At 33.2% G+C, this 27,512-nt stretch overlaps 2 protein-coding genes across 2 annotated transcripts in view; both read right to left on the reverse strand.

The window, feature by feature from the left end:
* Positions 1–454: 454 nt before the first annotated feature.
* On the reverse strand, positions 455–3,134 carry LOC116776784 (uncharacterized). The gene is made up of 5 exons (XM_061529236.1): positions 2,974–3,134; positions 2,660–2,720; positions 2,467–2,580; positions 1,396–1,505; positions 455–618 (listed from the first exon to the last, which is right to left on the reverse strand). The coding sequence occupies exons 1-5, from the start codon at positions 3,046–3,048 to the stop codon at positions 499–501; spliced, it is 480 nt and encodes a 159-aa protein (XP_061385220.1). The 5' UTR covers positions 3,049–3,134; the 3' UTR covers positions 455–498.
* Positions 3,135–4,021: 887 nt separating this feature from the next.
* LOC116776783 (Kv channel-interacting protein 1) overlaps positions 4,022–27,512 on the reverse strand; it is a 38,383-nt gene continuing 14,892 nt past the window's right edge. Inside the window, exons 2-8 of the mRNA XM_061529212.1 lie at positions 16,677–16,893; positions 12,827–12,896; positions 12,079–12,149; positions 9,215–9,334; positions 8,663–8,752; positions 7,603–7,766; positions 4,022–6,835 (exon numbers count right to left, since the gene is read on the reverse strand). Of these exons, the coding sequence (XP_061385196.1) occupies positions 7,638–7,766; positions 8,663–8,752; positions 9,215–9,334; positions 12,079–12,149; positions 12,827–12,896; positions 16,677–16,832 (636 nt within the window). The 5' untranslated portion in view covers positions 16,833–16,893 and the 3' untranslated portion in view covers positions 4,022–6,835; positions 7,603–7,637. The remainder of the gene's footprint in view (positions 6,836–7,602; positions 7,767–8,662; positions 8,753–9,214; positions 9,335–12,078; positions 12,150–12,826; positions 12,897–16,676; positions 16,894–27,512) is intronic.

The raw sequence follows: 27,512 nt of genomic DNA on the forward strand, positions 1-27,512 counted from the left end.
ATTACATATCAAAACTCATAACCTATACCTAAGACTATGATTGCCCCGATGTTAGGATAGCAATAACATTTCACTGCTTGTGTGGTGTCAGGAATCTTCTGGTTCACACGGCTTGGAGTTCGTTCCGCGGGGACAGCGGCGTCACTCCTTTTATGATATTTTTCCATACAACGATATTGCCCCGGCGATGTTCATTTATTTGTTAACATCTTCACACACAATAAAATGTATGATGTAGGCTTGGATTTTGCTATAACTTTCAAGTAATGTAACTTAGAAATGAGAACAACACAGGTTTTTCAAATACTCACACACATTTAAGTCAGGTCGCCGTCCAAAGATGGCGTTGCTGGCTGGTACCTAATTCCATTGAAGTTACCATCCGCACACCCGGCTCGAGGTTATAGCAGACAAAACCGCGGGCATTAACTAGTGACGCAAGAAATGAAACGACTGCCAACAAACATTATTTATTAATTGATTTTTTCTTTATAACAATCACTTAATTTTAACGGTAGGCAGCGCGCTGCCACAGTTAGCTTTCTCCAGCTCCTCGTGTATTTGTTTCAGGCGAGCCCTCGCCAGCGTGAGGTTGGCGTTAGTAGCTCTCATACTCTCCTGGGAATTAAAATACGATAAAAACACGCTGTTCCTTATATAACCTGTTAGGAATGTGTTTTATGTGGAAACTTTTTTTTATTATCTACACACACACGCACACACACACACGCACACACACACACAAACACACACACACATAAATAATCTCACCTTAAGTAGGCATTCAATGACTTTCATGATTAACTGAATATAATCAATCCTCAGTCAGATTTTTTCATAAAAGAAACTGCTGAACATATTCTCATCAAACTTTACGGTAGCAGCTCATGTATATGACTGCAATTTAAACCTCTACAAATACTACTACCGCCCCCTGGTGTAAACTATTAAAATACTTCAGTTTGGTACACAGAAGCAAATTACATGAGATGAATATCTTGAAATGTGATTTACATGAGACGGAGCTTTCCCTATGTTTTCATTACTTTAAGAATAATTAATTTAATGAAAACTGTTACTTTACTATAAAAAAATTATATATATATATAGATGTTAAATAATATGATGTCGAGTACAATGTAGGTAACATTACATTAGGTTCCGTCATTCAGTCTCGATGCTCAGCACTGTACATATATTATGAATGATAGTTTTATTGGATACTACAGAAGACATCATGTTAGGTAGAGAGGAGCTTGGACGGTGGAGGTGAGCGGTTAACTTAAACTTACACCTGGGTCGCAAGTCCCAGGCGCTGTTGAAGCTCCTCTCCCCGCAAGGATGGACCCAACATGGTGAATATAGGGAATGATGAGGAGTTTGGTCTCGTCTCACCTGTACACTGAGCAGGATTCTGTCCGATGTCATCAATTTCTCCACACAGATACTTGTGCTGTTCCTCACCAGACCCTCGATGGTTGCCCTCAAAGATACGTTACATTCCCCTGAAAAAAAAAAAATAAAAGATAAAGATAAATAAAAGGTAAGTTATGGGAAGGAATATAAGAGTAAATGGTATGGTTATAAATAGATAATTTTGTATTGAGCATGAGATATGTTGCAATGGATCGTGCATCAGCTCGGGCCGGGACGTGATAGTTGAGTTGGCAAAGCAAGTGGAACATTACAACAGAGGGCACACATTTGATTCCTGGTTGTCTTATTAATTTTCTAAACTTATATATATAAGTTTAAATCAACTGAAAAATATTGCAATATAATTTTATAGTTTCACTATAGATAAAAAATGTCTCTTCTAAGAACAGGAACTAATTGGTAATTAATTTATAACGGAGCGTTAATTCAGCCAATACTTGATTTATATGTGAATTATGACGGAATATAGAATAAAAACCAGTGGTGGCCTGGAGGATAAAGGCCCGTCTTTCATACGTGGGCACGGGTCCCAACCTGGCAAGTACCAATGTGGTGTTTTCCGAGTTGTGTTAGTTTCTAAGAGTATATAGACACCACTGGCTGGAACAGGCTACAGCTAGCCTTGGGGTCTGAATAGCCACAAAAAAGTGCTGGTGCAGAAGGCAAGGGGCAACCATGCAAATGTCTTCCCATGAAAGTCATCTTGTATACGGAACACTGATACGTGATCACCACGACAAGTCTGCAAAGACTCTAGCGACTATGAAGAATAGAATAAAAAACCATAAACAATACTTATGTATTAACATTATGAAGAAAATGATATTTTCTTTGATTTTTTAAGTTTCAATACATTAGTTCATCTCGTCTGCCCATGATACCGGTTGCTGCAAAGTAACCGAAACATCGGGAGTATGTGGCTCAAATAATAAAAAACGCGTAGTGGGTACATGCGAAAATATTAGTTTTATTTAAATGAATACTCGCGAGTCTTAGATATCATTGTATATTAGGGAATAAAATTCTTACACAGTTTCTGATGTAATATAGAGTTGTGCATCAGTTTAGTCGGTGATGCTGGAAACATGGATGTATGGAGCGGAGCATCGAGCTCATCTAAGCTCGGAGACTGGATTTTGGACTCTGAAAATAATTTAATTTACATAATTTTCATATACTTATATTTGTTTTCTCTTTAATTTTAAATGATGAACAACTTTACCATCATCAGATTCCGGGGCCTCTCCCGATATCACAAAGGCTTTGGAACAGGCGGACGAATCCTGGAGATTTAAATTTATATGCAAGTTTTATATTTTTTTTGTGATACTGTTTGTTCTTGTCATAAAGTGGTAGAACTTTTGTAAATAAATAGGTATTAATGTGATTTATTTGTATGGTATTGTCGTTAAACGCTGAAAAAATTTAGTAGATAATCGAGATTAAACCTATGCGTTTATTGTTGAAGCCTTTGCTGGGATTTGTGAGTTTTTACTAGCACTAAGTACATATTTGTCAGATGAAAGTGTCACGTACAGGAGATCTCCCTTCCTCGATTTCAGAATCTGACTCTGATGCTTCACCTTCAACTACTTGGGCCATTTTGGACATTTTCAGTTCCAAAATAGTTATTTGAATTAAAAAACGTAAATAATCTCTGTTGTTATTTGGTCAAATGACAGTCTTTTGCTTCTAAATGTCAGCTGCCATTGACATGTACTCATGTTTACGGATGCGTTCAGTTCTAACAAATTGTTCCCTGTTGTATAAAACATCAAGTTTTTAATTAATTTCTTGTTTTATTGGATTTAGATTGATGTTGCTGAATCTATTGTACAAATAATGTTTTAAATGGCAGACATTCAGATGCTATTTATTTTAGTTTTACGGTATGAATTCACTGTATAGATACGAATAAAAATAGCAATTATTTTTATGTTCAAATATTACATAACTATTCAGATACTACGAATGTTAAAAAATTAAGAACATAACGTCGTTAGTAAAGGATTATGTTCAAACTTCAAGCCTTTTGCCGGCGTTGTTCATATCTCTTTACTGTATATACTACAGATAATAAATATCAATATTACTACTTACAAAGTCTATTTTTCAGATATCAATGAAGAAACGAATATATAGTATAAACTTTTACCTGATATGTTTTGTTTAATGCCAAAGTTGGCAAACGACCAGACGGCGTATCTGATGGAGGTGGTTACCGTCGCCCATGGGCAGCCGCAACATAATCTTGTGGATGCGTTGCCACGCTTGATTGGGGAAGAGAAAGAAGAAAGGGTGGGAACGGGGAAAGGGCAACTGGCTCTCTCACCCATCGGACGAAACGCAGCCATTAAAGATTACTTCACGCCGATCTTCTGTGAGAGGGTGGAACTTCCCCGGTCGAGCCGGCCCATGTTCGAGTAGTTATAACTTAACCACAGCTAGGCTCTACCACTTTTGTAGTTATTGCATTCAAAAAATAAATTGGAAAATATATCAAGATACGTGATGTCGGAAGATTCCATGTACTATTTGGACAAAAATATTTTTTTAGTGTTATGGTACCAATAAAACACATATAAACATGAAGAACTGTTTTACTATCAGTTTTAACGTGGACGTATTGACACAGCGACGAATATTTACAATAATACAATACACAATAACCTCGGTGATATCACTTTTCATAAAATGGAAAAGCCTTAACAAGTTCACTATAAAAAACTTTTAAGCATTGTTCGGATAACTCCTAATGAAATTTTTTTTATTAATTAAAACTATAAAATGCGGACATATTGATGTATAAGAAGTTTCTTAAAGTGTTGCTATGAGTTTTACATACAGCGCCATCTATTTACGGATCAGATCATTCGGTTTTGATTGAATGGAAGTCATTGGGTCAGTTCGCGGTCATTCAGGTAATAAAGATTTCGTTCGTTCAACTCGTCGATGAGACGAATTGATCTGTGAATGGCTTGGAACGAGTGATCCGAATCCCGTCCGTCAAAACAGTTATCACACCATTTTTTGTCAGAGAACATTTTATGAAAAGTATTAAAATATAACAAGTTTGATGTGATTTTAAAAAAACAACAATTCAAATCTAACGAAATGCTACGGACGTTGCGATTTCCGTCCATCAATTAAATATTTAATTGACTTAAATTAACATTACATATTTATATTGTGAATCAAAAGAATATAATTCGTAAACAATCACTAGGAATAAGTAAAACTAATAATATACATGAAATAATCTGTCAAGTCCACTTCAATACATAGAATACAGATAATAACAAGAAATTTAAATTACAACAGTGTATATATATAAGGTTTGTGTGTAACTTTGGGTTAACTTAATCATATTTAAAATCTTTTCTCACTCATAATAGGATAATATAAACATCGTGATCTATAAATATAGAATAGAAATAAATTATAATAATTATATTTTTAATCTGTTCTATAGATTGATATTATTATATTCTACGTCAGTCGTTTTTGTAACGCCGATAATAAGGTACGTCTCATAAGATAAGATCAGTGAGTTACATCACATTTGGCTCAGCAATCATTTATTTTAAGTAAAGGAACGTTCAATTTCACATATCTTTATATATATTTTTTCATCAGGGAAATTCAAATTACATGTAATAATTTAATTATCTGTCTTAAATCGTCCCCTTACAGACTCGTGAGCCAGATGTGATGCAACATTCAACGTAACGTAGACTTATTATCTAGGAAAAGCCTAAATTACGTAAAATTAAATAAAAAGTGACTATATAGGAATAGAAATAAATTAAAATAGTTATTTTTTATATTTTATGAAGAATTTGATTTGTTATCTGTGTCATATATAATCTGTCTGTGTGCCATTTTGTCCGTTCTCTGTATTTTCAAACGCTGTTTATATAATTTACATAATAATGATATGATTTAAAAATTGCTTTTAAAATTAATTATATTTTTTTATTAATATTTAATTCACTTAGAAATTAAGGTTTTAAATATGCGATTCGTGAACATCGGGTAAGCTCATTTGTTATTATAAAATTATGGCGGGATTATTTTTTTGGTTTCATAGAAAAATCGGTAAAATAAATAAATAAATAAAAAAAAAAACCAATCCGTATACATCCGTTTGTCGAAAAATATAATTATTAGCGTGTAGATATTATCTTTTTTTTAGTTTATTTGGTAGCGACTTGGAGATGGTACCCTGTTGGTGTTTATAAAATTATAAATATAAAGTACTTAATCGAAAAACAGCATACAAATTCAATTATACCAATCGATTAATGATTTTACGATTATCGAATTACCGGTAAAATTTTTAACACTACCGCAATTTAATGTCATCGATTAATTGACATTAGCAGTTGTGGAAGGGGCGAGTGATAAGAAATGTTTGTCTATGGTCATAATAAAAAAAACAAAAATTGTCTATTATCTTTTTAAAACTATCAAAACGTAACATCTCAACAGGACAGATTATTCTAAGTACTATATCTAGGACTCTACTTGTAAAAACAATGGGCTCTATAGTAAAAACTATCTACATAGTTTCTGAACTATACTATTATAGCGTATAATTAAATGCCTAGAAATTAATTAGGTTTTAATCAAGTACAGAAGTGATAGTTTCTATTAAAAACAATAGATAATGATAACAAAATATATCGGAACTAGATAATGATTCAATGACATTAATAATTCTTAATATATAATATTTAAAATGTATATTTATATAATAACTAATTGTAACTATTTATGAATAGATATTTTTAATACTTCTGTACTCGAACGTACCTGAACATTGTATTGGTGACGACTTCATTGGAAATATACAGATTTTTAATATTCGAATGTATTTTTTTTTTATCTGTATCAGACGCCCAGCCAACGTCTAATGGATTCCTACAAACGGTTTCTTTAAAAATAAAAAATAAAAACCTATTTATTATTTAGGAACATATTCATCTTTTACGAATCAAACAATATAATATTATATTTATAAGTGAAGGAATATTTAGACAGTAATTTTTTTTAAATATACAATCTTCTTTTATTTTATTTATTATCTGTGAATCGTATTACAAATATATGAATAAAATAAACCGATTACGTTCTAATCAATAGAGAATTAAAAAAAAAATATGATTAATATCACAAAGACTCTAACTTCAAACTGCTGTCAAAACTGACATTGACAGGCTGTCATAAAAATAACAAAGGGGTTGTTAAATTTGATATTTCCAACAAAGCGTGCTAGAAGAGGAGGCTGGTCCAGGGAGCGAGCTGCCGGCACAGGCGGTGGAGCGCCGCGGGGGGCTGAGCGAGGACACGCCGGGGACACCGGCAGACAGGCTCGGACTCCGCCCTCCAACGATCACTGACAGTCAATGTATATTCGATAGTCAAGATCCGTCCGACAAACAAAAACGTCGACTTTGATAAAATATTACACGATTTCAGTGCGAATGAAGCCATAGTATGTATTATAGTCTTTATAGTTTGAAATCCGCTGAGATTTGAATGAAACGTGATTGAAATCCGCTGAGATCTGAATGAAATATAGCGTACGAAATATTCAATGAGTAGTTTATGCTATAATAATAGCAAGAAAGTGTTTTGCAAATTTTAAGTTGAACCACAATCCGATAACTCATACTATATATAACCGGTAAATATTCGTATCATTCTTAGCTGCCTTTCACTAAATGCTTTATTAAAATAAAAATATCGTCAGTTCGAAATCATTAAATTACTTTGTTCCATTCTTAGGTCGTTATGTTGGTATTGTGCAGGATTTTTGCCACTAGCACGTATTTGCCCACAACTAGTTTTTATTAATTGTCAGCTGTTTGCCCACCATCAATATTTTGCTCTTTAACAACTGTTTACTCACCACCAGTGTTTTGTTCATTAACAACTGTTTGCCCACCACCAGTATTTTGTTCATTAACAACTATTTGCCCACCACTAATATTTTGTTTATTAACAACTGTTTGCCCACCACCAGTATTTTGTTCATTAACAACTGTTTGCCCACCACCAGTACTTTGTTCATTAACAACTGTTTGCCCACCACCAGTACTTTGTTCATTAACAACTGTTTGCCCACCATTAGTAGTCGTTCATTAACAACTGCTCGCCCACCTGTCGTTGCGCTGGTGCGCCGCATCACTCTGCCGTCATAGCACCGTGTCGAACATCTGCAGCGAGCGCGTGATGACGTCATCCTTGAGGCACGACTCCAGGAACTCCTCGATGGTGATGACGCCGTCCTGGTTCAGGTCCAGCTTCCTGAACACCCGGTCCACCTGCGATGAGATTTGGAGGTGAAAAATATAATGAATTATAGAATTTCCAAGCAGCAAAGAGGTTGTTTTTAACCTTTCAGAACATACTGAATATTAATGCCTTCAGGTAAAAAAAAAACAAGACTAATCACGTGACTTCAGAATTTGGTTCGTATAGATTGTCTTTCACAGTACCCTTGTATCTGCCTACTGCCTACTTTCCTACTATGGCCTAGAAGTTTTGTCTAAAATATCCTCATATATGAAATGCAATGTCAAGAAGGTTGTATATTTTCATTGTAATGATAAGTATTTATACGGCGTGTTATCAAATTGTGGCGCCCAAAGTGGGACACAAAAATGTCAAACTGTTTTTGAGGTTTGGATTCGAAGAGCCGTTTTCTTTTTATTTGCATTTAGATATTTTATATAAACTAAGATAGCAACAAGAGACTATGTTTTTCTGAATACAATGCGATTTTATCGTTATTTTTTTTTTTTTTAATTTTGGATGCATTAAAAAATCGTTGGCGGTGAATGCAATAGGACTTGTAAAAAAGAATTTAAAGTTCTTTGCTGTCAGAAAATATATTTTTTTATGCTACGGCTTAATCCGCACTGGGATCGTGGTGTATTCTGCCAATGTCAACCTTTTTATTTGTCGGACGAATTATAATCTCGAGTGCTGTGTGGAGGAAACACGAAGGAGGTTGTTAGTAAACTTACAATTTTTGGTGGCCAAAGTGGACGAGGCTAAGTCCTCGTGGACACCTGGAGGTCCACTTGGAACACTTTGTTCTTTCACTTATCTCATTCAGAAAAGACCCCATGATGAATATAAAGATATCAGACCCTGTCCCTAGTGGACTTGTAAATTCATGGTTTTTTAAGTCCAAAGTGTGGAAATTGTATCCAACCTGTTCGTTAGCCTTCGCGTCATCGATCCTGGCTGCGGGTGAGCCCGGCGGCGCCCGGCGACCCAGCAGCTCGTGAACAGCTACCACCACCTGGGAACAGATGAGCTCATGTACTCATAACGGCTATGACGTCACCATTATGGTTAAAAATATTGATAAAATTTAAAGGGAAGTTACACTGTGGATGTTTGTGGATATATTTTCATGCTGTCTTTTAAGGTTTTCCGGCGACGTAATTCGCGTAGATGTAAAATATTTGTGAGGTCTGATTAAGGATATTTTATTATCATTACTATTATCAGTAATAGTAGGACTTTATCTTAGGTTAAAGCATTAAGTTTTTTAGTGTCTAGATAAGGTGATAGTCCATGGACTATATATACTTAATGGATATATGGTCTATATAACTCTTGAGAAATGTTCCAATCAGACCAATCATCAGATAACATTGAACTAACTAGTTTTATAATATCAATAGCAATAGTCCATCGTATCTGTGTAGTCTGTTAAAGTCTCCTCCCAAGCTTATTTCTTATCTCTACCAGAGCTCACCTCGGCCAGTTCTTGCCTGGTGATGGCCCCGTCTCCATCCACGTCGTACAACCTGAATGCCCACCTCAGTCTCTCGTACACCGACCCTCTCAGCAGAGTCGACAGGGTCACCAATAGTTCCTAGAATTGCATGTTTAGTGTATATTTTCTTTGCACTTCTTGGAACCTCTAGTGTTCTGAATTTAAGTCAGTTTCTTTTAATTACATAAGTAAATGTATAAATTATTTTGGAGTAGGTATATGCTAACTGGCAAACGGATTTACAAAAGATTACGAGTAATTAATATAAGTGGAGCAATGTATAAGGATCAACTCGTCTCGTTTCTCCGTGATCACGTTTGCTGCGAGTAACCGAAACGTCGGGTATGTAGTTAAAATAATAAAAAACGCGTAGTACGTGCGAAAATATAAGCTGGTACTTCCCCGGTCGAGCCAGCCCATGTTCTAGCAGTGTAGTAGTAACATGACCACATCCAGGCTCTACCATCTTAAAACCATCTTCGCACACACTATCAGTTTAGTATTAGAAACGAAAACTTGAAACGCTGGATGTAGTGTGACGAGGAACTTGTTGTAAGGATAGTAATAAGGTATAAAATATGCCGATCGAACAAGTCCTTTGATCACACTAATTGCGACTGTAATATTTCCTCAAAATATAATAGTTAAATTATTACTTAAAAATGTCCTACAAACACATACAACACTTAACTATGTTACGACGTCAGTTAATATTGCATTATAATCACTTAAGGCGCAACATAATTGTTTTAAAATTATACATTGAACGATTCTATGGAAACTTCGTAACGATATTCCTAATTATATAAATATACTTCTATTTCATATGTAAACATATTTGCATACAGTCACTTGGAAATGAACTGAGTCGTTAACTGATCTAAGTTAATCTGTGCTTGAAACTTGGATACGTTCCAGGACAGTTTGTTGTGTAACCACACTGATAACATTTAATTTTCTAAGTAAATTATTCCTAACTACATAGCAAAATAATGCAATAATACACTTTCAATATAAGCAATAAAATGGCACGTAACAGTCCGCCATCTTGGATGACGTCATCCAACCCTCAAACAGCTGTCATTCTGAACTGAACGCGCATGCAAAACTTCAAATACAAAGGTTCGAAATATAAGGCTTTAAATAAATTAAAAGATTTAAGGCGAATTCGCAAAACATAAGCCTATTTTAAATTTAAAAAAGGAATGCTTGATAAATGTCAGTTTAAAATAAAACCGTTAGTCAATTGGTATAGTCTACTTACGAGCGTTTCGTTATCGTACAATAACTTAAACTTTACTAAGTTGCGTTTAGTTTGATATAAACAAATAATTATGGTTTATTGTAGTTAGTGTTGCCCAAAATCGGTCTTGTTCTTGCTATGCAAGATCAATACCGACACATTTTAGCAAGACCAAGACTGACTGTGCAAGATTTAAGCAAGAACAAGCAGGAATATAATAATATACGAGAGAAATGTTTAAATAAATAAACTGATATATTGAGTGTTGCATCTCAATATATTTTTGTTAATATTCATTTATGTATAAAGAATATATAGTTATAGTAAATAAAGTCGGCTAGTTACAGCATCGGCACTGATCGCTTAGGTCGTGGGTTCAATCCCCAGCCGGTGACAGTTGATTTTTTGAATTTCTCATGATATGTTTAGAAATTTTTTAATTTGGTTGGTCTTAACCATAGCTATGTTAATTCAAGCTCAAAATGTATCTACTTCGTTGCTTTGTTCTATTACATAAAGGAACGTTTAATAAATAGCGACAGGGTAATAGGTAATTGCAAGACTTGCAAGACTCTTGCTGCTAGACCAAGTGTATTGGTTCTAGACCAAAACCAAGACTGGCCAAGTCTCGTCTTGTTCCTGCATTTGAGCGACAATTGTAGTCCAAATGAAGTACAAATAAATATCAAAGTTGAAGCCGATGACATGACATGACATAAGAGATCAATGACATGACATGACATGACATATGATGAGATAAAATAGTCTTTTTTAAAAAAATATATAATTATAATAATTAAATAAACGCCTTTATTCCATTCGAAAAACTCTTTCCTGTTTCCTCCACACGGTACTCAAGATTATATATAATACGCCCAAAAACAAAAATGTTGACATTGGCAGAATATTCAACGATTCCAGAGCGAATGAAGCCTTAGCGTAAAAAAAAAAGTACGAGGTAGGAAACGCGACCGATAAATTATAAATATTACTTCCACAACACTTCCACATTGTCTATACCGGGTTGTAAAAGTGTAATTTAAAAAAAATGATTTTATCTATGTTCTTTATTTATTTATTTATTTGTAAGTAAGTGAAACAAACTAAACAACTTTATAACAGAACTGTACATTTTTATTGCAATAAAAACAGTGCCAAGTTGTCTGTGTTATCAAGAGCAAACATTTTACGATTCTGTTTACTCTCCGTCCTTATACGTTATGTTATCTGTGACAAAAGCCAATTTCGTCCAGTATATATATATATATAATAACCGATTTACCGATTAGCCGATTTAGTTCACCGATTTCGACGGAATTTCTCATCGGCAGATAGATGTAGTGAATAATTTAGGCAAACTTTATAAAAACAAATTTGTTTTATTAACTAGCGGGCGTAACTAGTATATAATATTATAGTTTTTTGTATTCTAGATGTTGGGTCACTTTAAATTCTACGTAATTGTAGTATTTTTTTTTTATTCGTTTACTTTGTAATATAAATTCATGTAGTTTTTCGTATGAACGGAAGTTTTGATAGTTACTACATTCAAAGCCTATCTTCCTATACCTATATGTAAGTATACATATTTTATACTCACTCTAAAGCTGATCGCTCCACTGCAGTTGACATCAAAAGCTTTGAAGACATAATGTGCGTACAACGCTGAGTCTGAAATACAAAACAATACATATACGTAACATTGGCAAAAATGGTTTTAAAGTATTCGGTTCGATTCCCGGTTAGGTCAACCAATACATTATTAGCTATCCATATTACAATATGCGTAGGTCAAGTTTAAAAATACATTTGTAATGTCAATCAAGACAATTTTGTTTGGTATGACGTAAATATGCGTAACACAGGTCTGCGTTAGACTGCCGACAACGCGTTTATAGTCTCGCATTCGATTAAATTCATACTTAGGAATGAATGAAGAATGAATGAATGAACGTATGAATGAATGACTGTTAGCGCTGCGTATGTATGTATGTATGTATATAACTATGAAAACTTGTTAGCTTACTGATCTAAAAGATGCTGTGATCGGAGATGAATCTTAACATTAGGAAACGATTTAAACATAAATTTTTATATACCCTTGCATATATATGAATTATATTAATATGTAATTCCTTGAATAAATTTATTCAAACGGAAAAGTTTAATCAGAAGATGATAAGCAGAAATTTATAACGAGAATGCTTGATACGTATTAAATATTATATAATATTGGCGTTTTTAATCAATCAGCAATAGATTAATACAAATAGTTTTTACTGTAATACTCTCAAGAAGATGAACTAACTAATGATTAGTGTAACGAGGTTTTATAAGTGTGAACTCACTTCCGTGTGGGAAGAATTTGGCGTAAATGTCTTTGAACGAATCCTCGTGGACTACCCCTTCCGGACATTCCTGTGGAAAATGAAACAGATATTGTATTTAGATATTAAATATGTATCACTGAATGGGGGGTTAAAACAGGTAAGTTCGATAATGTGAACTCGTAGCGACATCTAGCGATGAATCACATGAAAGACTAGTATTTCAATATTGATGATTATTTTTTGAAAATTAATAAAATTATGGCTCTCACACTGAAGGATTTTGAGATAGCCTATGATATTCTAATTAAATGTTCAACCAATAACCAAAAAAACAAAATATTTGAATAATTAACTTCACTTCCGAGCTATATAGCAACGATTGATAAATAATGTGAAGAGGGAAAACGCCTAAATTAATATTGTTAGCAAATTGTGTATTTCATATATATAGATTACAGCAATTGATTTTAAACTATTAAAATTATGAACGCCTGTAAAAATATCATTAGCAATGTCATAATTCTTTTTCAAACCAGTAATGGCATTTTTCTTAACAAGTTCACGTGAAATAAGTTCCAAATTAAAAGCCTTAAAATAGCGCATTTCCCAGTCAAGCAAACTACGTAATTATTATCTAAGTTGATTATTTGTCGATGTAAGCCTATTTTACAAGAAGAACTGCAAATTCTTTTATTTCTGTCTTAAGAGTACGAACAGTATTTAGAGGAAATTAAATTAAACTTAAAAAGGAATAAATATATAGGACACTTAGTATTTAACATCAAAACTGTTTGGCATAGAGGAAAATTCTCATAGCTATTAGGCCTGACCTGATTAAATATGTTAGACCAACATACAAAAGACGAGAAGAAAATTTAATTATTTTGCATGTGAGTTATCAAAACTACCAAAAAAACCGAAACCTCTTATTCGTAATCGGTTAATGAGAATCAATGATGTCGCGAAGATAATATGACGAGCTTCGGCCATTACAAAATGATGCGACACGACAGATAGCGTGCTGCAGCCTGCTCTGTCTCGCGTGACTCATTTAGCTAATTCGTTAATACACCAGCCATTTGTTTCTATATCACAGAACAAATCAATACACATTTACACAGTATCTAACAATATTTCAAGGCGAAAGCTAATTTGTTTAAGGAAACCTCAAAAGTATTAGACGTACATATTTCTTTGCGACAATACGTGACGATATCGTTTAAGTTTTTATATATAAAAAGGCCTTGGACTGCTATAAATCCACTTCGGGCGGAGCGAAGCGAAGGCATGAGCTGCATGATGAGTATTTTGGACATTTAAAATTCTAAACTTCCTGTCAAAAATATTTGTCCCCTTACGTCCTAAGACGTGATTAAAAATATATATATACACTGGCTTAAAAGTGGCTCGTACATAACTATGGGTAAAATTCAATAAAATGGGTGGATACCGTTCGCAGAAGGTACTCTTACCACAAGTTCGTGTCACACTGCATACTTAACGTTTCTAGTTTCTCATACCATAATCAATATTAGTAAGTGCAGTGTATGAGACGATGCAAACTTGTGCTGAGCATACAGACATATTGAATAGCTATCATCATCGTCAGCCTATTAGTGCCCACTGCTCAGCAAAGGCCTCTTCTCACATGGAGAAGGTTAGAGCATTAATCACCACGCTTGCTCAAGGCGGATCGGCGATTTCAATCTTATAATTTGAAATTACAAGTCCAGGTTTCCTCGCGATGTTTTCCTTCACCGTCTGTCAGTGGTGTCTGAATATTCTTAGAAAGTACGTACGACTGCCAATAACTATGTTTGATAAAAATTTAATGATCCTCTTCTACTGCAATATATAGCTCGTATAATATATGAATTAAAATAAAATCAGCATCAAGTGACTATTCGTTCTGAAAATCGAGGTTCAATGACACCTCCGAAAATAGTTTCGCTAGGAACAACTAAATCAGAGTAACTATTATGTAAGTCTATTCGTGACGCGGCCTAGTTTCTAAAAATCGATTTTTGCTTCCTGTTACGAATGTCCGATGTTAATCGATAAATAATTTTTTTGTTTGAACATTGTTATTAATACGGATAGACATATTTTCATACGATACTAATATCTCTATTGATAAACGTCGATTCATTTGTTCCAGCTATGATCCAACGACGATAATTCCGGACAATTTTGTCATGAAACCCACATTAGCAAACTTTTTAACTGATGAGAACTATTTATGTCAATGGTAACGTGGAATTCTAGAAATTTCTATTCTGTGATACGAATGAATTCGTTGAGTTTTTTGCGAAATTAATAGACGTTAAAAAAATTTCAAAGCCGCGTTCTAAGTAACAAATTTGGTACATTTGGCATCGCTCCGGGAAGTGGGTTCGGTTCTCGGTCAAATAAACGCTTGTTTACGATCCATAAATCTAAAGCAATGGTTTTCAGGAATAGTTTTTAGATTTATTTGACTATAAGAGAATCATGGCGATCGTATCTAAACGTTATTACATAGTGTGTACCTACCTTAATGTATACGTTGTCAAGCAAATTATAGAATGATAATGTTCTATCTTATCTGTTTTTCTTTATATATCCAAAATAATATTCGTTAAGTTTATATATATATATATATATATATATATATATATATATATATATATGTATATATATATATATATATATTTCGTATTATGCCCAAGTTATATTCAGTTGTAAAATTTTGACACTTATCATATAAAAAAAATGATTAAATAAACTCCTTCATTCCGTCCTACAAACTCCTTCGTGTTTCCCCCACACAGTACTCAAGAATATAATTGGTCCGACAAATAAAAAAGTTGACATTGGCAGAATACACCACGTTCATAGTCCGAATGATCCTTAGCATAAAAAAATGTTTAATAAACTTACACATTCAGATATTTCTAGCTTGTCTCCGTTGAGACTCAGCGACTTTATTACGGGTACAGATAGTATTGGTAACACGGATTTAAATTGTTAGTGACCTAGTTTTCATTTCTAGACAACAAACTATGACGAAAAATAGCATCCCGAACGGGATGGCGGCTTACTTGGACGCCCTTAGTCCCATCTAGGGAACATAGGACTAAGAAGAGAGAGAGAGAGAGAGAGAGAGAGAGACTATTATTGACGTAATTTATTGATTAGATATATCTTGAACAATATTCTATTATACTAAACAGGTTAAAGACCGATCGATCAATACAAAAATTTTCTTTTGAATGAATACAAAGAAATATACTGAACCCGTTTACATTGAAGAGATGTGGTCTAACATTTTCTAATTAACTAGGTATTAAAGTTGAGATTGGCAGAACAAATAGCGGTGGGAAACGTTGAAAAGTTGTCACGAGCTTTAAACAGAATTGGTTTCAACCAGAAATGACAATTCCCAGAAACAAAGCCCATTTATATGGGCTGGTACTGAAGGGGAACCGCTGGATAAGAAATTCGACATCATCCTGGCGTATATCCATAGTTTAGGGTTTGAAAGAACGAAGATTTGAGAAATAGTTGAAGGACATCAAGTTGTCATTGGAACAATCCATGGACTAAACAATACTATTAACTCGTGTCGTCTTCTGTAGTCCGAATAAGAAGGACAAATAAAAAAAAATATTTAATTTAAATATCTAAGTTCATTTTTTACTAACCTTTTTTTCATTTATCAGGTCATTGTATCATATAAGATTTAATCTTTCACTATTTCTATAAAAGACTGGTTTTAAATGTCGTTGTCAGATTTTTTGTTACTGAGTTTGAATTCATTTTCAATGACCATACACAATAAAGAGATGATTCAGCTAAGAAATATGTCAGTGAACATTAAATAGCTCACCGTCTTGAACCCCCTGTACATAACCCTGATCTCCTGTTTGGAGAACTTGGTTTGTCTGCACAACTCCTCGAGAGCCACTGGTATTGGTTTGGGTGCACGGTTCGGTTCAAGCTCGTATGCGTGCTCCTCCACGGGAGATTCCGGTGGCGTAGCCATAGTTTATATCACAAAACTATTTGCCCATGATTTCAATTGACTGGCACGGTAAGGCAGCATTCTGGAACAGGATAAAATATAAGTTTTAATATGTAATTCCTATTATTATATACATATAAGTAAGTTTCGTAGTTTTCTTGAACATCTCGTTACCACCCTATATAATTCACATTCAGTATGTTTACTCTTAGTTGTGTTGCCACTTACGTACGGAGCGTTAACGTTTTTCACTCACAAATCAGTCATTGCAGCATTGTTTGAAAAACGGGAAACGCTTCGTATGTAGTCACGATGCAGACTTGTGTTAAGCTACCTGATGCGGTTCTTCGCAGATATATTAGCTTTTAATCGATTTAATCTTTCCATTCCAAAAACCTACTAACTGTCGTGTGCTAGTAATTTAGGTGATTTTAAGGCAATAAATTATTTAATATTATTCGTTTTATTTATGAAAATTTATAATAATAACAATTTAGCCATTGTTTCATTTGAATTAATTTAAATTTATTTATTAATTATCGGGTAAAATGACAGATACAAAATTATTTATATATATATGAATTGATATCTGCCCTATTGAGATGGTTGCCAACTGTACATAGGACTGGTGTAGAGTATACAATCCAAGATAACATGCATAATATTACCAAAAATATAATCTTAGTATTTATATCATCAAAACATATTATAAAACAAAGTCCCTCGCCGCGTCTGTCCGTCCGTCTGTTCGCGATAAACGGAAAAACTACAGCATCGCTTATCAAACAGTTATCACCGCTCGATAGCGTGATTCTCGAGGACGGTATTAGTTTATAATTTGTTAAGGTTATGTATTAACTTGTGTGTACATTAACGATATTTGTGGAAGATGTCGGGAAGACATGAGCCGTCTGAGGGCTTTTAACGAAAACGCTGCGTAAAGTCTCTGAGATATAACAAAATAATATATGGTGGTATTGTGTATCTTATATAGGTCTACAGAAAAGTCCGCGGTGGCATATATCTATACCTTAAAGATAACATAGTATATCCAATTAACAACAATTTAAAATTGCCATTACAAAAGGGTTTATTGGAAAGCAGCTATTTACATAGATACGGTATTGAGTCCTATCAAAATAAATTACTTCGTTTTCAAGCCTACATCAGTATCTGTAAATTACTTTTTAAATCATTTAAATCGGGCGCACCATTTTAAAGTTATCATAATATAAGTTTAATAATTCTCAAAATTAAATAGGCTATTTTATATTTTTTGTAAAGAGTCCGTGCGAAGCAGGGCCTGGTACCTTGTAGTATAATAAATTACACCAAAAAATTTAATCGCTGCGTTTTGACATTGACGTTTGTATAAAAGGCCGACGTTTGTAGGTCCTGGCAAAAACATAACTAAAGTTTTCTTTAAAATTATTCTTATAACAATTAAATGTACGCCTTTATTCCACTTCACAAACTACTTCGTGTATCCTCCACAGAACTCAAGATTATAATCTGTCCAACAAATAAAAACTTTGACATTGGCAGAATATTCCACGATTCGAGTGCGTAAAGCCACAGAATAAAAAAAAAACGCTTGGAACAAATTTAAATTTAACAATCCATAGTCACGAAATATTGACGTAAAATAAGATAAAGATCTTTGTTATTAATAAAATTAATCTAGATTTGGTTAACCTTATTTTTTTGTTTGAGTTTATTTCACTGCTATACATTTATTACGTGTCAGACTTTGAGTTCAAATTTAACCGAATGAGAGCTTTTAAACTATAACAAACGTATTTTGACTATTCCGATTTTGAGGGTGATATTTTGTATTTCATTAATTTTACGTATATATATAGTGTATTCAGAAACTTATTATATATAAGTTCATACTAAAAACAAAATTAAGTTCGATATCTCTATAGTACATATCTTCAAGTGTGTCTTTCATTTAAAAATATATAGTTACCGTTTATACGTCCAAACTTTAAGTATTTAAGTTCAGCGAACAAAAATAAAAAGTAATTCAATTCGTAGTCACATAAAGTAAGTTTTATCTGCACCAAAGTGGGAGCCGACTTAAAACTCCAATGGCTTACAAGACTTTATTTAACACGATTTGAATGGAATGTTTAAGTAAGTGAAGCTGAAATAGGTTTTTTAAGAGCACAATTTTTTACGTTAATTCTATGAATGTTTTAAATGCGAATGTTTTTTTTTAATAACATTTCAATGTAGTTATGTTTTACGAAGTCAAATCACGGAATGTTAGATTGTATAACCGAGTGAACCTTGATGTTCTGCCTTTTAGAACGATTTCAATTAATGCTTAGGATTGTGTGTTTTTTAATTTTATAATGTCAGAACTTAACTGATTAATTTAATTTATTGTTTTTATGATTATAATTTTATATGATATTTCTTTCGTAAAACAAGTTAAATGCCCTTATAAATTTGTAAATACTGCAAATTATATATATATATATATATGCGCAATACCTATTATTTGAAGAATCAGTAATCAAAGGTAGTTTAAATTTTCAAGTGTCACCTGTACAAGTGTAGTCACAACAATGAGTGTCGGGTGGTATAAATAGAGACGAGGGTACAGACTAATAACATTCTCGATCGAGCGGTTGCAGCGATCGGATTTCTTGGAAGTGAAGTCGTCAAAACGCATACGAGATTGGGTGCCTGAGATTCTGACGTCAGTTATGCTGACGTCATAGTTTTTAAAAATTACGAGGGCTATACTAAATCCGATTTTCTAGCTTTATATATATATAGAATCTATTGGTGTTTAGTTGAGTCCAAAATATTTCTGTACTGCTGGAACCAGCTAGGGTATTTTGATGCTCCCTCGATCTATAACCTTGAGAATATCAGACTCTAAGGGTTTATTCAGATAGTCAAAGTAGTTACAACTTCTTCGATGTGCTTTTTAAAAAAAAAAATACAATTTAAACTTTCGTTCTATAACGGCTGAACGCTGTCAAATAATTGTCATAAAGAGGTCGCATATGTTATATTAAAAAGAGTTATTGAGTATTCAATATGAAAGCTGTGTAAAATAATATTATAAATAATTCAAAGTTAATATAGAGTTTAAATAACACGAGTAACTGGAATATCATAACTTTTAAGTTAAATAAAATAATTTCGTCAGCTATCAGACGGATACGTTTAATGGCGTCGCGCCAAAACTAGTGTCGTGACAGATATATAGGCATTGAACACGCGATAATTATCGTTGTTTATCGGTCCCATTGCGTGTATTATGTAAACATTATATATTATAATACATATATCTTATTCGTGATAATAATATCAATGTACAATATTTTATTGGACCAACGGCAGTTATTGTGGGATTACTTTAAAAAAATGCCCATTATTTAGGTCTTTTAATTAAATCGGGAAGCAACTTAAAAATTCCTATATAACAAATGACATGTGAAATATCACGTAATTACTAATGTTGACACCAAAAAACTTTTATTAAGATATGTTTTATAAAACTAATATTTTTATTTTGACAAAGAATTATGTTTTACAATGATGATTTTTTTCTATTTGGTTTCCTTGATGAGAGGATATTTTTGTGATGTCCTTCTCTGATGATGACATTCGGAGGATTAAATAAAACACTAAGTTGGCAACATTGAAATAATGTTGCCAACTTAAGTTTTACGCTTAATGCATCAGAATCCGGGACTTCACATAAAATTGTACTTGCTTAAATTTTTTGTCTATATTTTGCGAGTTTCTAACGCACAAGTCTCGGACTTGCTTCAGTAAGTGGCAACATTATATAACTTACTAATATATTATAGCAACATACTTATATATTCATATTTTTTTAATCAACACGTCAAGTTATCCCGGGACCCTCTACAACGTGGCATTCCGATGAAAATACACGCTAAATATATATGTATATGTATATATATATATATACATATACATATATATTTATTTATATATATATATATATATATGTATTAATATTTACTTCTATGATCTTCTGATGACATTTGTTTAAAATGACGGTATTTTTTTATCTATGTTGATTTCATTATCCAAAATTTACAAACATATGGATATAAATTTTTATCATGATCGTGTTAGGAAGAAGACGAGAATTCAGGAACCACACCAACCCCCCTTCCCATTTGAATACCATGAGTTTAAGTCATTTTACGATAATATTTATAAATGTAGCGAAAACTTTGCACCCCTTTACGCCTTTTTAAAAGTGAATTTCGCTAACGGACGTTTGTTTATATGGAGGGGAAGTATACAAAGCTATTATTTATATATAATGTATTAGAAATATATTGTATCATATACAATAAACATCACACACACTACCACAACTCACGCACACATATACATCGATCCGTGAACATTCCTCAATGTGTGTGACGTCACTGAATGTTAAACATACTGACGTTTATATTCTATTGTACTATCGGACGTGAAATAATCAATTATTATAGAGTATCGATAGAAAGGTGATCTGTATTTTATTAAAAATCTTAACAAATTTCTTACATAAAATCCCATGTCAATCAAAATTACATACATTTGTATCACAGCTCTTATTGCACGTGGTTTGTACAACGTGATTCGGAATTATCAGTCGCCACTGATCTCATCACAATTAAAATGTCATTGCAATTAAAATATATGTTCTAACAAACTGTAAAAAAAAACAACACTATTAGTAACGGGAATGGAAAAGTCAATTTCATCAAACGGACGGACACACTTCCGACACGTCAAATCGACGTTTCAATTGACGTGTGACGTCATTATGTTTTATTGGACGAGATTGCAATTTCAGGGCCCTTCAGACAAGGCTGGCACTAAAGCTTTTCACGGAGTCGACTTTTACATAAATTAAAAATAAATACCTTTATATATTTTTACTACTGTTTGTATATATTTTTCTGTATAAATTTTTTTATTTATACTTACGACGTCATTACATAATATATATTATATTAGATTTACTTGTATGTATTTAGTTTGAAACATTAAGGCTCGAGTCAGGTCATTAAATATATTATTTTTCTTCACAAGTAAGCCTCGGTAATCAATTGTAAGTAATCCTTCGTATTAACTTTGACTACGTAAGCTGTAATACTGACGACGATCTGCATCCCAAGTTCAGTTTGAAGAAAGATAAATTTCAAGAAGGATGTTTATTTATATTTAATACTAACTATCGCCCGCGACTTCGCCCGCTAAATCTCACTCAGTTCTTCATGGTCTTCAACGTGTCGAGGTGTCTGTATAGATTATGGAGGTAATTGAAAATGTACACTTAGCAGGGCCTGCACAGCTTCGTCTTCGGGACAGGTGCTAGTTGGCAAAGCTCCAGGATTAGGCAATCTGCCAGCCATTAAAGAGAGGAGGTGCATACGTGTCAAAATAGGATAAAACTCGGGTGCACATGTGTTTAGGTCTAAGCTTGGAATACTAAGTGGGCGACAGCTTTATTGAATAAATACTACGTAAAATTCTAAGCACTGGCCATAAGTAATGAGGGCCTTTGTCATAGAGGAGCCACGTTCAGGTGGCGATTGCTGTTGTCTAAAAATTAATTCTAAACGACAAGAGAAGAGAGCAGTGTTACTTTGTTCTTTGTATGAGTTAATGTCCCAACAGGTTCAGCCAGAAGATTACATAATTGAGAACACAATTAAAAATATTATTTATTGCTTGCGACTTCGTTCGCTGCATCTTTGGAAATAGGTCAGAGATGAAGTTTGTAAAGCAATAGATATAATAACTAGCCGGCGGAGTCAATAATAGTCTCTTCCAACACGATACAACCATTACGCCGTGATTCCGCGGGAGCTATATGGAATTCCGTGTAAAATTACAGACTATAACTTCAACAGTTGTCTACACTTTGAGCTATATCGCTGTAAGGTTTCATCAAAATCGGTCATGTTTAAAAGAGCAAGAGACTATATCTATATAATATTTCGATGTACGTAGCTCCGTTTAAAACATGATTGATTGATATTAAATCTAACAAAACGGTATTTTAAAAATGAAAATATTGCGATCACCTGAGTCTCACGCGAACTTTGTAACTACGCCCATCGATCAAAGTCAAATGATGCATAAATTCAAATTTATATGAAAACTATACGAGTGCTGTTAAACGCTGTTTCGTTGAACTGGGTCAAGACAACTGGGTCATCCTTATCCGCTGCTGGTGGGACAATTCACAATTATATGGTCAAGATATTGTAAAGGTCGGGGATGCAAGGATATAGCAAATTCAGTATTTTGAAATTTAAGAAAAAAAATATATATATATATATATATAAATAATTTAAACGTAGCTTATGTTTTGTAAACTTATCTGACTATACAGACAACACGTATTCTTTTATAAGAATATATTTGAAAAAATGAAATAATTTAATATTATTTTATATAAGACATATATATAATACAATATTGTTTACAAAATTTATCTTCATTCGTTGGACGTCCTGACTACTAACAATTTTATTTTGTTAGTTTTTCTTTCATATTAAGTATGGAAACCTGTTTTATTTTATTTTTTGTAATAAATTGACATAATAATGGTATTTAATGTCCGTGAATATGAGCGAATTGGAGTTTCATATATTTTTTTAAACATCTTATTTTCAAGAATGTAACAAATCTTTTATTTTCATATTAATGCAAACGAAATTTCCTTAATTTAAACCTACATGTTAATGCTTCGTGAAAGTTTTGTCATTTGTCTCAGTTATTCGGATGAGTAATCAGAGTTCAGAAGACGAACGCTAAGAACTAGTCGCAATGTAAACGAACATACTGACGGTAACAAGTTTTTGGTTATCGGGTTCAGGCGTAATGGTTTCAAGTACAATATGCGGAGGTTGATATGCATGTTTATCATTTGAAGAGAAAACTTTGCAACCCCTTTTAAGAGTATGCGCGAACTTAGGAACATCCCACACACTACCGCGAATCACACACACATATAATACATCGATCCGTGAACATTCCTCAATGTGTGTGAAGCAAAGTTAAAGGTTTTATCACCCATTATACGTACATATCTCTTTATATAGATATATATAGATATATATAGATGGATACGTGTGTGTATATATACGAATAGTAATCTAAACAATTACTCTTTATTGATAAATTCAGGCATTTGTTATGGAAACTACCCTCTCCCCCAAAAAATGTTGAATGGATTTGAATAAAACTCTACAATAATATAGTTCATATATCAGAAGAACATTAGATTTTATTTGTTCCAAAACCCAGACTAGCTTCTGACTGAACGCGCAATAAATTTACTCTTAGTACAAGTTTTGCATCGTTTTACAACATACGAATAGTTTCCTGTACGAAGATCTAAGATTGGCCAACTGTTAAGTGTTAACGCTCCGTAAAGTGTACGATACGATTCGGTGTAAGCATAGATAGTGTTTGTATAAAATCACGTAACACATTTTTTTTGTGAACATTATTTATTACTCTAAACAAAATTTCATAGACGAAGTCACAGACAGAAGCTAGTACAGGGTCTCGAGAGTGTTTCGTCTCGAGACAGCGGTATATTTTAAGACGACTCAGATTAATAACAACTGTCTATTAGTTGTTCTTCAACTGGAATAAAAATAAATCATTATATATTTAAAAAGCATTAATGCAAATGTATTTTATTTGCTACGATATATACATACATAATTTCGACTGGATAGTTCATGACTGTCATTCCAGCCGTTGGATAACGTTAATGGAGACAGCCAACATGCAACATTTTGATTACCTACAAATATTTTAAGATTTGATTTCTTCCGATTTCCATGGATTCGAGTTCTGATTAATAAAATAGTTGATATACTTAATTATAAAATAAAATACGTCCGCTTTGGTTTTCGTTAATATTTAAAGAATTATAGGATATTTTTTTTATTACTTACAATTTAAACGCGAACAGTATATAAATTGAGTTTGCAGCACGTGCAAATATTTAACTCGAAACGCCCGGTATTCTGTCTGTAACAAACAAATAGTAACCGTGCGGATAGGAATATTTTAATTAAAAAACTTAATTACTTGTAGTTTGAGGAACAATCCTAAAGTAAAGAGACGTTCTTGGTTGAATCAGATCGAAGTTATCACATGATCCTCTTACACTATACTCGCACGTAGTGAGCAATACGTCAAAAATGCCTTACATCATTTTGGAAAAGAGCTCCTACTCTTGCACTGTCAGACCAATATTAACCAAATACAGCTAAGGTCCATCGCAAAGAAATTGCCTTTCAAATGATAGAAAACGAATCGAAATCGGTCGATCCGTTTGAGAGCTACGATGCCACAAACAGACAGATATACGCTTCAAACTCAGTTTAGGCGTTAGGGACTAAAAAGTAATTTAAACAAATCCGCCGGCAGGAGCTAGTATACATTACAAATACATCATCAGAGTCCATAATCGTAAACTATCTTTTGATGTTTTTATGAAGCAGCCTATTTTTATTATCAGCTCAGCGTTTTATTTCGTAAACACATTACTTGTTAGATAAACGATATTTGTAAATAGTTTTCTGTACGGCGGTTATTATTTAAAATTGTTCGGACGCGTGTTCACATGTTTAAGTCCGAGGAATTAGTTTTTTTTTTTTTGTTTGGTAAATTTAATGACAAGGTCTTAAATTAAATGTAGGTCTTATTTGAATGATTTTGTTTTCATGTGCATTTTTTTTTTATGTTAACCCGGACATGTTATGAAGATAAGGTTTCTTCTGTAAATAATTTATAGATACAATTAGAAATTCCGTGCTCAAAAGTTCTGTGGAAAGTGAGTTACATCACGTTTGAAACACGCTGCAAGTGTTCAAATTTATTGTGTTCCAGAGTACTGGTAAACGTGCGAACACAGGATCTAAATCCAACAATATTTACACGCGAGCAACGCCAAAAAAACACAGCAATTCAATCGAGTGCCGCTCGCTGGAGGCGCGCCAACAACGCCGTTTGAAATGGTTTTGAAAATTGATACTTTTGTTTGAATTCAATTCAACTATGTCCGTTTGTGCGAGCAGGTCCATTAAGTATTGTTTTTACCGAATTAGAAATATGATAGTAATATATTTTAAACATTACAAGCATGTCTATCCGAGCGTTCCACGTAATCTACTGAAAACTGACAGTAAACTTAGATTTTGATTAAGATTAGAGAATTAAGACAAATAATATTTGCCTGTAATAAATCCACTGGTTTTCCTGTTTTATTATCATATCTGAATGTTTTTATGATTATATCTATATGAATATCGTAATGATGGGCCCTCTTATGATAATTAAATATTTATTTAAGTCTAGAACCTAATTTATTTTAACAAAACTAAGTCCATACTTAGCTCCTAGACAGCGCTAAACTCGTTTTGATTTAAATAATTTGAAGCTAACATTAAAGTCTTTATTTATCAGTTATGATTGTCGTTTCGTTCTTTTTATTATGTGAACATTTAAACGAAAATTGTTGGTCTGATCTCTTTAACCGAATGTCTCGTAGCGGAAATAGGGGTTACGTAATACGTAACTCACTCGAATAATAATAGTTGCATGCATGCACTATTATATGCTGTGCATATTTCATGGACGACTAATAAAAACGAGTTCCAAGTAAATGATCCAATTTTCCATTCATATGAATGAAAATTTTAATAGAAAACATAATATTAATAAGCGAAGCGAAACCTTTGCGGCCCTCTTTTAAAGAACTGCCCCAACAGATGAAAGTGGAATTTAAAGTCATAGTTTATATAAAGAGGAGGTTGTCAAAGATATTATTTATATATAATGTATTAGAAATATATTGAATCATATAAAATAAACATCACACACACTATCACAACTCACGCACACATATACAGCGATCCGTGGACATTCCTCAATGTGTGTGACGTCACTGAATGTTAAACATACTAACATTTATATTCTATTGTACTAATGAACGTGAAATAATCAATTATCATAGAGTATCGATAGGAAGGTGACATTTATGAAAAAATTGGTCATACATCGCTCGATTTCAACGTGCATACACATGAGACTAGAGTACAGAACAAATAATCTCAAAGTACTTAATTATGCTAGACCTGGTTGCATAAATGCAAATTCTCATATAGACGTTAATTTAATTTTCGCTCCATGAATACCGAGGTACGTAAATTGGTCTCGTTTAATGAGCGGTTCCCTTACAAGTACGGCGTCGGATATATTAGCTGTAAGCGATATTCCGCTTTAAACGAACAAAGTTATAATAATAGCATTCTTCGAAACAAAGTTTTTCAATACTGCGCGTTTTTTATCATTTTATATATATTCTATATCACAAACCCGACGTTTCGGTTTTTCACATCAACCGTGATCACGGACGGACGATGTGAATGTGTCCATCGTCGGGATCATGGAGATATAGAATAATGAAAAACTCGCAGTAACTGTCCGAAAAACTTAGTCTCATTTAATCGTGAACATGAAAATGTCATACTTTAATGATGTAAGTAATGATGCGTAATTTTGCGTGTGCTTTGTTGTATTAACAATAGATAAATATATGCATTTATAGTCACACGGATCGTTGACAGTCTTCATTCACAAATCCTCAGATAATATCAAGATAATAAAAATGAA

The sequence above is a fragment of the Danaus plexippus genome, assembly GCF_018135715.1.
Source record: "Danaus plexippus chromosome 29 unlocalized genomic scaffold, MEX_DaPlex mxdp_37, whole genome shotgun sequence".
Taxonomy (NCBI): domain Eukaryota; kingdom Metazoa; phylum Arthropoda; class Insecta; order Lepidoptera; family Nymphalidae; genus Danaus; species Danaus plexippus.

Bases quoted from the DNA above. Each gene is read 5' to 3' on its own strand.
- LOC116776784 (XM_061529236.1), bottom strand. From the start codon at position 3,048: ATGTCCAAAATGGCCCAAGTAGTTGAAGGTGAAGCATCAGAGTCAGAT. The intron at 2,581-2,659 runs GTAAAGTTGTTC...AATTATTTTCAG, and splicing joins GGCCCCGGAATCTGATGATG to AGTCCAAAATCCAGTCTCCG. The intron at 1,506-2,466 runs GTAAGAATTTTA...TTTTTTTTTCAG, and splicing joins TATATTACATCAGAAACTGT to GGGAATGTAACGTATCTTTG.